The sequence below is a fragment of the Leptinotarsa decemlineata genome, unplaced genomic scaffold, assembly GCF_025532065.1.
Source record: "Leptinotarsa decemlineata unplaced genomic scaffold, Ldec_3_MD MMD2_tig00026363_RagTag_RagTag, whole genome shotgun sequence".
Lineage (NCBI taxonomy): Eukaryota > Metazoa > Arthropoda > Insecta > Coleoptera > Chrysomelidae > Leptinotarsa > Leptinotarsa decemlineata.
This window is the reverse complement of record NW_027412706.1, coordinates 1,225,832-1,238,873: the sequence shown is the minus strand read 5'-3', so window position 1 is coordinate 1,238,873 and position 13,042 is coordinate 1,225,832. Positions and strand designations below refer to the sequence as shown.

Here is a 13,042-nt window from a genome sequence, read left to right as displayed (position 1 = left end):
ATCTCTTTTCAGTTGGTGGGTCAATCACTGCTATAACGGAACCTCCAGCAATTGTATTTAAAGCAGATCATCCATTCCTGTACTACATTAGGGACAATGAATCTGGCTTGATTCTTTTCGTCGGAAAATTCACCAACTGAATGAGTTATTATCAATATTGGGGAAATAAAAATGTGCAGCGAATATTAATATATTTGAAAGTAATTTCCATTCTTTTTATTTTAATCCCTTCTCAAACTGTTCACTGTTATAAAACAGAAATCATTTAGTTTTTTATATGATGAAATGTACTTAGAATAGGAGATGGCTTCAGTCTTCTGAAGTGGTTACTCAATGACGATTGTTACTAAATATTTCAATGAAAGCAAGGTATAAACTACGAATCCTTTGACAAACATATACACGTTTAATGAAACTCTAAAATAAATTAATGAAAACATAATTTTTTAAGTGAAGTTTTCAAATTTCCCAAATATGAAAATATGTTTGTATACATTTCCCAATATATAAAAAAAAATTGTACATGACTACTTTTATATGCTTCCGAATACATTTTTAATATGTTCAATATTATTTATAGATAACAGCATTTTCCATTCCTTATTATTATTTTTACCGATGCAAAAAATTCTAAAGAAATATAAATCACTGTTTTGGTACAAATTGGTTCATAATTTCATCATCAAGAATCAGAAGACGTACGCGGGTAGGTTATCATTTCGTGAAAGGCCAAGAGATCGTCTCAGAGAATCGATAACTTTGTTGAAGATATTTAATGTGTGACTGGAAGGAAAAATTCCAAAACAGATTGTTTAACCATCATACAAGTCCATAATTGAGCTTTATGAAATCCCCTCTTATCTTTGTTTGAAGGTGGTTGACAATGGTTCATGGTAAATTTCATTAGTTCTGACTTTCATTATCTATCTTATTAGTCAGTGGGATATGCTTGGATGCTGGCAGTAAACAACATTATCTAATATGATATAAAATGAATCCCTGAAAGAATCAAATTTATAGGTAATTCTAGTGCTTTCACCGATCCTCTTTTGCTTCTCTCCGCTTCACCGGTTTGATAGGAGCTGACCGTTTGGCCTTTTTTCGCTTGATTATGGGTTTCCATATGTTCCGTATATCTACGCTAGCTTGGCTGAATGCATTGTTGGAAACATATATGCGGTTTTTTTGAAATTCCTCCTAAACCAGTGCTCCTCCCTGCGGATGATCTCAGCTTGGGACCACTTAATTTTATGTTGATGAGTCTAAACATGCTCTGCTATTCCCAATTTGCTAGTGTTTAATCGCGCTATGTGTGTTTTTTTGTGTTCGGCAATGTAGACTCTCAATGACCTCTTAGTTTCACCGATATGGGGTATCCGCAGGGTATCCGGTAAATGCAATTCTTGAAATCGCAGTTCGCATTTGGTGTCCTGGTTTTCGTGAGACTGCTAGTGTTTCCAGATCTGAAGCAGGTTCCGATGTTGTACTTGAACCCAATTCTTCATATCCTTCCCGACAATCCTCTAATGTAGGGAAGTGCAAGTACTGGTTGTGACGACTTCTCCTCCTTGCGAGCCTCTTGATATCTTTCAGCCAAAGTCTGTTTCAACATCATTTTGGAGTAACCGTTCCGTTGAAGATAATTTTTGATGATGTCCAGTTTCTTCTAGAAACTTTCCTTTGCACGGTCTACTAGAGCCTTGATGATTCTTTTTTTAACTGATTGATGATGGTTAGATTCGTGGTTCAGATACTGTCCCGTGTGAATGCGTTTTCGGTATACAGATGTTTTCCACTCAGTGTCGGTCTTCTTCACCAATACGTCTAAAATTGGTAATTCATTGAGGACTCCCTTCTCCATTGTGAAAGTGATGGAAAATCTTGCGCTATTGATGTATTTCGGGAAGGTGTCTAGTTCTGTTTTTCCAGGGTTCCATATTATGGAGGTTTCTCAACCAGACTCGGGGCTTCTTCAATGGCCAGAATTGGAAACTACTCCATATATTTGTTGGCTATGACTGGTGGAATTGACGATCCCATTGACATTCCTCATTTTGCGTAAATAATTCTTCCTTCAGTTGGAAATAGCAGTTTCGTACACAGCATCCTTGTAATTGAAGTGCTTCTTCGACAGGAACGTTGGTGTAAAGCCTTTCCACGTCGAAACTGATTGGTTGGTTTCTTCTGTGACTTCGATTGCCCCTAGTGTTGAGATGCAACATTGATAATAATAATAATATTTATTCACCACACGTTGTACAAACTCATACATAACGATGTAGAATTTATATTCAGAAACTTAGAAGTCCGCATAAATTTCAATAGAATGGTTTATATATTGAGTATTTATGACTGGCATACGGAAATTTGTTCTGGAATGTTATATGTACATTATTATTATGCTTCATACATCTTATATGAGAGCATGTTCTGTGAGTAAAAACAATGGTCATTTCATTTTCATAATAGTAATATAAATTGAACAAATACTACTATAATTTAAGTCCATATTGGAAACCAACATTTGAAGAAATTAGAAAAATCAATTGTCAATAACTCGCCAAGTCACATTTCTTATTTAATTTTACTATATAATATTTCATGCTGTGGACAATCTTGTAGTTTGAGTATATGCCTTTCCCGGTGTCCATAAGGCCAGAGTTTTTTTGCATTTACCTGTTATCAGTGTTTTAGATCATTAAGCCTTTACTTTTCAATGTGTAGGTTGCAATGAAGTATATTTTTCAGATGATGTCCATTTCGAAGCTTATGTATAATATACGAGTAAATATAGTAAAAAGTGGTGACGTACGTAACATGGTGTAGACGTGAATTTTTTTCATTTTTTATTCCATATTTTTTATTCAAAATATTCGGATAGTACCTAATCAGTTCTGATTCAGTCAACTGTGTAATCTAGGTTGATTATATGGGTTTCACTAAGCTTACCAACAATACGTTTATGGTAATAAATATGTAAATTTTTCAAAATGAACTTTTTATCTATATGAAAGAAAATATTTAAAGTAAAGTAGCTGTTACTATGAAATAGATATATCATATATTCTCTGATGAGAATGACATTGACATTGTCGGTCTTACAAAAAAGTGATAAAATGATATGGTTTTATCTGTTTGTCTTTTTCTTCACATCCAAAGCGAGATCATTTACAATACATCAGGCTCTTCAAGAATTTTCTCTGGGAAATCACGAGTTCTCCGGTGACATTTACGAGGTATAGTATTTTCACCATTTGAGTAAGAAAAAATACAGCACAGTAGTTGGAAAAAGTATTGCACTAATCCACAAGAATTTTTTGTTTATATAGCTCAGTACTTTTTCCATTGAAAGTAAATGGGAAAGATTTTATTCATTTTATATCACTATTTCCAAATATTTCAATCGTTTATCTGAAAACAATGGGATTTATTAGAGAATATAATTAATGAATAATGGAGGAATAGCGGTAACTTAGGGAAATTCAGTTTTAAATTTCATATTTATCAATATGTATTTGTCTTCAGTAGTGATCAGACTTTATTTTTGTTGAGTCTCAGTGTGTTCAATCAAATAGTTTAGAGGTATTCTTTCAATCCAATTATTACACGATTTCACATCAACTCCCTGAGCAAAGGCGGGTACCCCAGTTGATAACTAATAATAATTATCTACAATAAAATCCACTCAAACGAAAGTGTGTTCACAACAATTTTTTTGGTGTCTGGTATCTGATCGAGGTTAGGATCGAACTCACGACCGGAAGGTCGTGAGTCGGGCCCACTACCATTCTCAACTAATAACTTTAACTTTCCAGGTCATTGTAGAACGTTCCAGAACAATAAATATAAAGATGGGGGAGTAGAAAGTTAAAACCTGCTTTCCAAAAAAATGAATATCACATTATTGAATTTTCTATACTATTCCATTTTACACCATTTCAAACATGTAGAGTTTTTGAAATAATGATATTGATTCGGTTATTCAACGAGAGCTTAATCCATTCCGATCTTTACTTATAGGACTTTACTGATTGCAGGTGTTGATAAAATCCATTGACAACCTAGTATTTAGCCCTCTCTCGGCCGAAATAATATTAGGGTTGACATCAGAAGGGGCAAAGGGAAACACTGAGAAGGAGCTGGTCAGAGCTTTATACCTTCCTGGAAAAAAAATAACAGAAGCCGCTGTTAGTCAATTGCGACTGAATGTTTCTTCAGAATCACTGACATTATTATCAGCAAACAGAATTTTCATTGGAGAACACTTCAAAATCGAAACATCTTTCAAAAATTTAGCAGAAGATGTCTACAAATCAGATGTTGTGAATGTTGATTTTTCTAATAGTCAATATGCTACAGACTTAATAAACAACTGGGTTGCAGAGTCTACCAATAATCGAATACAAAATTTGATCGATCCTAAATCCATTTCTTCGAGCACTAGAATAGTACTGGTGAATGCACTCTACCTCAGTGCCAAATGGACCCATCCGTTCAGTTCGAGGAACACACGTAAAGAAACATTCCATATTACATCAAATTCAAGTAAAATAGTTGATATGATGCACTCAAGCTCCTCTGGCACGCAATGCAAATTTTTGCACTCAGTGCTGCTCAGAGCAAAATTTTTGGAAATGAGTTATCGCGATAGCAACATCACAATGACATTCATTTTACCAGATGCAATAGATGGCTTAGCAGAAATTGAGAGGAATCCAAAAGATTATCTGAGGCAACAGGATTTGATTTCGGAAAAGGTGGATATTGCTTTACCCAAATTCACAATCACTACAAGTATTGATTTCAAAAAGTTGCTGATCGAGGTAATTATAGCGTTTGAATAATTTTATTCGTTCAAGTATGATTTTTTATTTTGATTAGAAATCCACATGAAACACGTTTGAAATATTTTCATTTTGGATATTCTTTTTTAGTATTCACTCACTAGTATTTGATAACTTGAACGTTATTTGATTTTATTGACTATTCATTAATGTTTGATTTTCTTACATTCTAGATGCAGTAATTTTATGACACTAAATGCAAACTGATTTTTCACCAGATCATTAATTTCCAGCAGGATCTGATCTAAAAACTCACTTAAATATATGTTTTACTAGCTTTTACCCGCGGCTTCGCTCACATTTATGTCATTAAAATAAGTGTCAGTACAATAGAAATGAATCAATATCAGAACTATATTTTAATGCTTGACTGGGATTATCAATTTGTAAAAATTATTACATACGATGGACTTTCGAAAATTTAAAATATGCTTTATTGAATTGCAACAACAAATGTTGAAATATATTTCACTGTAACAAAAATAAATAATTTTCAATTCTTACAATTTGAAAAGATAAAATGAAGATTATTGATTTAGGATATTTTTGTAGACTATGTTATGATTTTTTCTTACCTAACCTAACCTAACCTAACCTGAAGCGGCGTTTCAGCTGCTGTCACAACAGTTTGAAGGTGTGCTTACTGTTGTCTTCTCAGCTCAGCTTCTAAGCTAACCTAACCTAAGCTAACTTAACCTAACCTGAAAATGACAGAAAAAATAACAATAAATATAGAAAAATTCCAAACAGCTGAAACTATAGTCAATTGGATGGATTGGATTGAATTGGATATTGTCGTGACTGTGAATAATACAGTGCGACGGTATTACGGTACTAAAGGTTGAAACTTCATTACTGGAATGCTATATGACGTTAAAGTAGGTAGATTTTGAGATTTTTTTGACAAACAATTTTTTTATCTTACATAAAAAATATTTTTTTAATAACAAGTAACAAACTTACATTCGCATCTATAATATTAGTAGGGATATAATATTAGCAGGAATAGTACCTATCCATACCCAAAGTGACATAGATCAATGTCAATGCTATTCGAAATTGATCAGATGAACACTATGACTAGTCATTGGGTACTGTCTTTAAAAACTTCTTTTTCATTTTTTCTCTAAATTTATTGGAATATGTCTGATTAATTTTTTCAATCACAATTTTCCACTAATATTTTCTCCCACTTGAGTTCGATTTCCTATAACATTCCACATCAGATTCAATAAGGAATCTGGCTTCGCTACCATTCTGTCATAACTATTTGCTCTAAATTGAAAGGGGTATATTTTTAGTACAAGCAATTAATTTCAAAGTAAACTCTTTAAATAGATGTGTAGATAATGCAAAGAAATAACTTTCAGACAAAATTGGAAGAAAACAAAGTCCTCTCGAAACAACTACTTTCATATAATCATTGGATTACACGAAAGAAAAAATACTTTTGAAACAACTACCCTCATATGAACACTGAATTATACCAAAAAATGTTTTTCCTATCCAGTTTCTACTGCAGATATTCGTAATGGAAATGAATCAGGTATCATTCACAGAATTGCTATACAATAAAGTATATGAAAGAGGTTGAACTTCACTTCCATGGATGTCATCATCAGTGGCGGACATCGATGTCTCGGAATAAGACACTTGCCACATTGCCACTTCAGCAAGAATCTGAATAGCATTACAAGATCACGCACTCAATTCATTCATGAATTGAAGAACTGATGAAGCACACAATTCACGAAAGAATTGAATGCTTCCTTTTGTAATATTATTAAGATTGGTGTAGAAGAGGCAATAAGGTGATTGTCTTATTGCGAAACATCGAATATCCACCATTGGTGATGACAGTGTTTCATGTAAGTGGAATCATCAAGACTATTAGACCGTGCTTTCAAGCTCTGTAATACGAAGGAAGGTCTCTCGAAAGAACTAGACATCATCAAAATTGATCTTCAACAGAATGGCTACTCCAAAGCGATGATAGAACAGACTTTGGCTAAAAGGTAGCAAGGAAGAGGAGCCGTCACAACCAATGCTTGCACTTCCCTACATTGAAGGACTATCGAAAAGGATAAGAAGAATTGATTTCAAGTTCAACATCACAACCTGCTTTAGATCCGGAAACACTATCCGTAGCAGCCTCACAAAAAACAGGCCACCACCGGATACCCTGTGAGTGCGAAAAATCCTATATCGATAAAACTAAGAGGCCATTGAATGTTCGCATTGCCGAGTACAAGAAACACACACAGCGAGGAGAAACCCGCAAATCAGGAATAGCAGAGCATGTTTGGACCCATCAACATAACATCGAGTGGTGCCAAGCTGAGATCATTCACAGAGAGGAACATTGGTTTAGGAGAAAATTCAAAGGAGCCGAATACATGTTATCCAACAACGTATTCAGCTAAGCTAGCTTAGAGATACGCAACATATGGAAACCCATCATCAAGCGAAAAATGGCCAACTCCCGCCAAACAGTTATCTCCCACTAATCCAGTGAAGTGGAAAAAGGAAAGCTGAGAAAGTGAAAGAACTCGAATGACCTATAAGTAGTCATCTCTCGGACGAATCAGTCCAGTCATCACCCGAAGACGATTGTGGATACCAACAATCAAAACGTCGTGAAGTAACTTGGCTTGGAATCTCCTAATTTTTTTATTTTATTTTTTTTTTGTTTATTCAATTGTTCTATATTTACTTGTATTTTATTTCACTATTATTTCATTTCAGGTTTTTTTTCTTAATATAATTGTTATTTTCAGCTATTCATTTTGAATTCTTCTTTTGTAGTTCTTTCAGGGATTTCAAATCATTTTATATAATATCAGACAATGGAAGTCCGAACTAATAAAATGAATCATGAAACATTGTCAATCACCTTCAAACAAACATACAATATTGAGTAACAATCCTGTGAATGATATCTGATTCGATTCCAAAACAAATATTCATACATACTGAATAGTGGAAGTGTTTTTTGTATAATGTATAATTCAATATTCATCAAGGAGTAGTGGTTTCGGAGGTATTTTTTATTTCATGTTATTTAATGCTTATATGAACGTTGTTGTTTCTAGAAGGCTTTTTCTTCCATTTTGTGTCTTAAAGCGACTTTTTCGCTTTCGTAAAGAGCTTATTTTCAAAATAATTGCTTTCTTCCATTCTTTGAAAGATTTCCACTTTTTTTGTATAGAAATGGAGAAGTAGAAAACCAAAACTTTTTTTCACTTAAATAGTTACTCTAGTCTTCATCATACACTATTCAATTCAATATTTTTCAGAAATGAAGTGTTGCTTTATTTCGCCTACCGCCCTATTGCCTGATTATGTATGGCTAAAGTAATTAATTTTCAGTTGGGTGTTCATGACCTTTTCGAAAGTACAGCAAACCTGTCAGGCATCTCCAAAGGGGAAAGATTGCGTGTTGACACCATAGTTCAGAAAGCGTACATAAATGTTACTGAGAGTGGTACAGAAGCAGCAGCCGCCACTGCAGGTAAGTCATATTTTTTTATGAAGATGCACAAGCATCTCAAAATGACATGCAAGCGGAGCCTGTGCGCAATCATTGTGAGATTTGAATAGCTATAGCTAAGAATTTTTTTGGAAAAATGGTGTCTGGGCTCTTATTCCACAAGGACACCTTTCTCCAAATGAAAGAATCCTTGAAAAGTATAGTTCGAGGTATGTTAAGTTGGACATCGAAGTTCTGGCAGCTGTTTTATGCCAAGTACATCTGACGTATATCTCTCTGGGTGGAATCATGCGGGATGAGGCAATTGAACACTTCTTTTGGAAACTTTTTCTAAAGAGACAATTTTCAATTGACATCACAGGCAACCTTGACAATTTTGTCAAGGTTGCCTTTGATGTTTAAGAATTTCAGGAAGTTCCTAAAATGTGGTGAATCATTGGTAAACTAAGTGAACTGGGTTTCCATGGCAAATTTCTTTCGTGACTGGCTTCATATCTTGAGGTCAGAAAAATTATTGTACGAATTGACAATCAGAGATCTCTCCCACATGATGTGGTGGCTGGTGTACCTCAAGAATCGATTCTTGGTCCGTTAATGTCTCTACTATATTTAAATGATCTTCCCAGATACGTCAGCACTAAAAACCTGATTCTATATGCTGATGATACCACTTTAGCAATGGAAACAGAAACGTCTGAAGAGCTCATTGCAAAAATGAATATACTGGCAAAAGAATTCACCACGTGGTGTGGAAGAAATTCTCTGATAGTAAATTCTGCTAAAACAGTTTGTATGCACTTTTTCACCAGAAATGAAATACCTGAGAACAAGAGAATCTCAGTAAATGATAGTGAAGTCCCTTTTGCGAAATCCACCAAATTTCTTGGAGTATTTGTGGACAATAATATGAGATGGAATAGCAATGTCAATCACATTTGCAAGAAATTGAATAGTATTTACTTTGCTATATTGCAACCGAAAAATATTTTTGTGACGAGTCAGTTGATCAGCATTTACTATGCTGTTGTTTATTCCCACATTTCTTATAATATTATTCTATGAGGTGGTACAGTGGGAGCATCCAGAGTCTTCATCTCTCAAAAGAGGATTATACGATTAATGTTCGGCCTAGACTATTGAGAAACATGTCGCAATCATTTCAAAGAACATGGAATTCTTACATTTTACTCTATTTACATCTTCAAATGCATTCTATATGCAAAAAGTTATTATCATAACATTTCTCTCAACTCTGATTATCACGACTACCCAATTCGATCCTCGAAACTTATTATGCCTCCTAAACATGAAACTGTATGAGAGAAGGCCAATACACAGAGGAATTCAATTTCTAAATCATCTGCATGCCTGTATAAGATTGGAAGATAACGTCAATGTTTTCAAAAGAAAACTAAAACCTTTCTATGTAATGAATGTTACTATGACATATCAGAATTCATAAGCAAAAAGATAACGTGAGTTATGACACCCGGATGCCCTGGTTATTATTATAACCTTCAAAACTTCCAATATTGTCATTCCATCTGATTTTATGTATACATTAAGTCTGTGACTATTCCAATATCATGTAAATATGATCTGACTAGAATAATTTTTATTCCACCGTAGTGTGCGCTGGTCAGGCCCTATCCCCCGAAGCCCCGATACATTCGGGAGGGCGCGCCAGCATTATCAACCAATGAACACTCCCCCACACAGTGGGGTAAGTGATCATTGGGTCCAAGAATCATGTGCCCTGAGCAAGCGCAGTGAGCCAAGAATGAGAGCCTTCTACATCTGTGCGGCTAAGATTTCTGCCTTAGTGCGGCAAGCCGGTGTGATTTTAAGATTCGAGAGTAGAGTAGAGAGGACATCATTCCACCAAGGACTCAAATAATCGGAACAACCATCTTGACAGAGTGATTTGGATAGAGTCTGCGGAGTTCGAAGAGAAAATCTCGATATTTTATCCGTTTTTCCTCCTCTTTTCTGACGATATTCGTCTCGCCAGGAGCTGAAAACTCCACGACAAATATCGTTTTGCTCTGGTGGTCGAGAATGACTACACCAGGCTTATTAGCTTGTATGAGCCTGAGCGTGGGGAACGAATAGTTCCAATAAATTCGGCAATTCTCGTTCCCCAGAACGGATTCAATATCCCCCGGAGCGTAGGGCAACACCGGTGTCTCGTCAATACCATAAAAGTGCCGTAGACGGTAATATAGCACTCTTAGGGCCGCGTTGGACATAGGCCGAGACCGCATATGCTGGACATGCTGATAGCAAGTGCATTAGGATATCGAGCGCCTCGCTGCAGGCCCTGCACCTTGTGTCAGGAACCTCTATACCCATCACGGGACTGCGGTAGACTAAGGTGTTGAAGACACTATCCTGGCAAGCCATGATGAACCCGTCAGTTTCCGACTTCAGCCCACTCGACCTGAGAGAAGCGAACGTCAGGCGCTTTGATAAGCCAAGGTCTCCAATGTTATTGAAGAAGACCCCATGCATTGGCTTATTCTTGTGTTTACTCAGAAGTAAAGTGATCTCTGCGGCTTTCATCTGAGCTTTTGTAGGATGTAGGATTCTTCCATCTACGAGCTGCACATCCTCTCCGTAGTCCCCGCATCGTCCTCTTTTGAGATGGACCATTGCACATTTGTCTATCCCGAATTTCATACCGATAGCATGCGTGTACTCTTCCACCACCCTCAAGGACTGATGGAGATCCTTCTCTCCAGAGGCATAAAGTTTAAGATCATCCATATAGAACAAATGGGTGACCTTGTGCCTCCGGTTTCGGGGGTGCCAGAGTTATACCCTCGAGTGTTTCTGAGCGCAACGGATAATGGCAATAGTGAGATGCAGAAGAGAAGGGGACTGAAATACACCCCTTCTGAAAGTGACCCACCCTGTTTGGACTCTTGCTTGACCAGATGTGAAGCGAATTTGCAAAGTGGTATCAGTTGTTCAATGCATCTAACAATTTTGTCGGGTACCGCAAGGCATTTGAGCAAATACAAGATGAGCTCATGCGAAATTGAATTAAATGCCATACGGTAATCGATCCAGGCCATAGAGAGGTTACGCTTATATTGTATCAAGTCCTTCGTAACACATCTATCGATGAGCAGGTCCTTTTTACATCCAGAGACTCCTCTCTTCGACCCTCTCTGCTCATATATCAGTTCGAACACTCGGTCAACTGCGGTGAGTTTTCGTGAGTATGAGATCCTTGTAAACAATTTATAACACGAATTCAGGCACGTTATCGATCTGTAATTCTTAAGAATCGACAAATCTTCGCTTTTGGGGATAAGAACGGTCCGCCCCTCGACAAACCAATTCGGAATCGGCTGCTCTCCGTCCACCTATGAGTTGAAAACTCTGGCCAGATGGCGGTGGGTGCTTGGTAGTTTTTTCCACCAATAAGTGTTCAGCCCATCTGGGCCTGGAGCAGCAAAGTTCTTGGAACCCACAAGGGCTTTTCAAACGTCATTCGGGGTTATCGGGTTCATTGAGCTCAGGCTGTCGAAGATCTCTGTTGAAAGCTTCGAACTGCGCTAGGGCTGGAGTGGCTAAGTTGAATGGCTGCGGGTGTTCATAGATATCCTTCCAGAAGTATTCCCCCTGATCAGCGGTCGGCGGGTTATTCACAACACGTTAAGGCTGAACAAGAAGGTTTCTCGCGGAGCCTAATGGTTTCCGCGATACTTCTCGCTCGCATCACTAGTGACTTCTTAGCAGACACTAGCATTCGTATCCTATCCAGGCAGTATCGAGGCTGTATCCGGCACCATTCTGTCAATGTGTAACATTTTCTGCCATGTCATGCCATGTCATGAATATAATTCAGGTAAGCCTCTACTTACAACGTTACTGAAATTCTCATTACAAATTTTGAAACATCAATAGAATTCCTTGATAGTGAGTATCATGTTAACAATTATTAAATTTATGAGTACAAAATAAAAAATTAATTACCTCTTCATTCATCTTCATTTGAGGTTATCACTTATTTTGCCCCCTGTTTATAGTTCACAATATTCATTAATATTCAATTTGAAAATTTAATTATTTTTCAGCAATAATAAATTTGGGTATGTATAATATTTCTGATACTATTTTTTTTCAGTTATTGGAGGACTAACAGCAGTTTTCAATCCATCACGGCCGATATTTACTTTTAAAGCAGATCACCCATTTATGTACTACATCCGAGAAACTGATTCTGGAGTAATTTTATTCGCAGGAAGATTTACTAATTGATAAATGTAAAAATGAAATTATGTCACATCTTTCAAACTAATTAACCAAAATCTTTCTCTGATAAAAAAAATCACAGAATTATAGTTATTAATTTTGAAGGCGGAACAATATTTCCCACGAGTCATTATGAATCGCTAACTTTTACATTCACGTAAAAGAATGTACAATAAATAAAGGAAGCAACTGATATTTTAGTGTTGTAACTAAACACCATAATTTCACTCACTCCACGGTCCACTAAAAATCTTGATTTTTAAGATAAAAATCAAGATTTTCAGTGTAGGGTGATGACTATCATCACCCTACACGAAGACGATTGTAGATACCAACGAAACGTCGTGAAGTAACTTGGCATGAAATCTTTTAATTTTTATTTCTTTTTTTGATTGTTCAATTTTCAATTTTTGCTTGTATTTTATTTTATTGTGATTTCATTTTA

At 36.1% G+C, this 13,042-nt stretch overlaps 1 protein-coding gene across 1 annotated transcript in view; it reads left to right on the top strand.

Annotated features, from left to right (window-relative positions):
• The window catches only part of LOC111507523 (uncharacterized), a 37,907-nt gene extending 25,115 nt beyond the window's left edge, over nucleotides 1-12,792 (top strand). Inside the window, exons 5-9 of the mRNA XM_023162842.2 lie at nucleotides 13-138; nucleotides 3,049-3,236; nucleotides 4,038-4,823; nucleotides 8,214-8,355; nucleotides 12,470-12,792. Of these exons, the coding sequence (XP_023018610.2) occupies nucleotides 13-138; nucleotides 3,049-3,236; nucleotides 4,038-4,823; nucleotides 8,214-8,355; nucleotides 12,470-12,603 (1,376 nt within the window). The 3' untranslated portion in view covers nucleotides 12,604-12,792. The remainder of the gene's footprint in view (nucleotides 1-12; nucleotides 139-3,048; nucleotides 3,237-4,037; nucleotides 4,824-8,213; nucleotides 8,356-12,469) is intronic.
• Nucleotides 12,793-13,042: the final 250 nt, after the last annotated feature.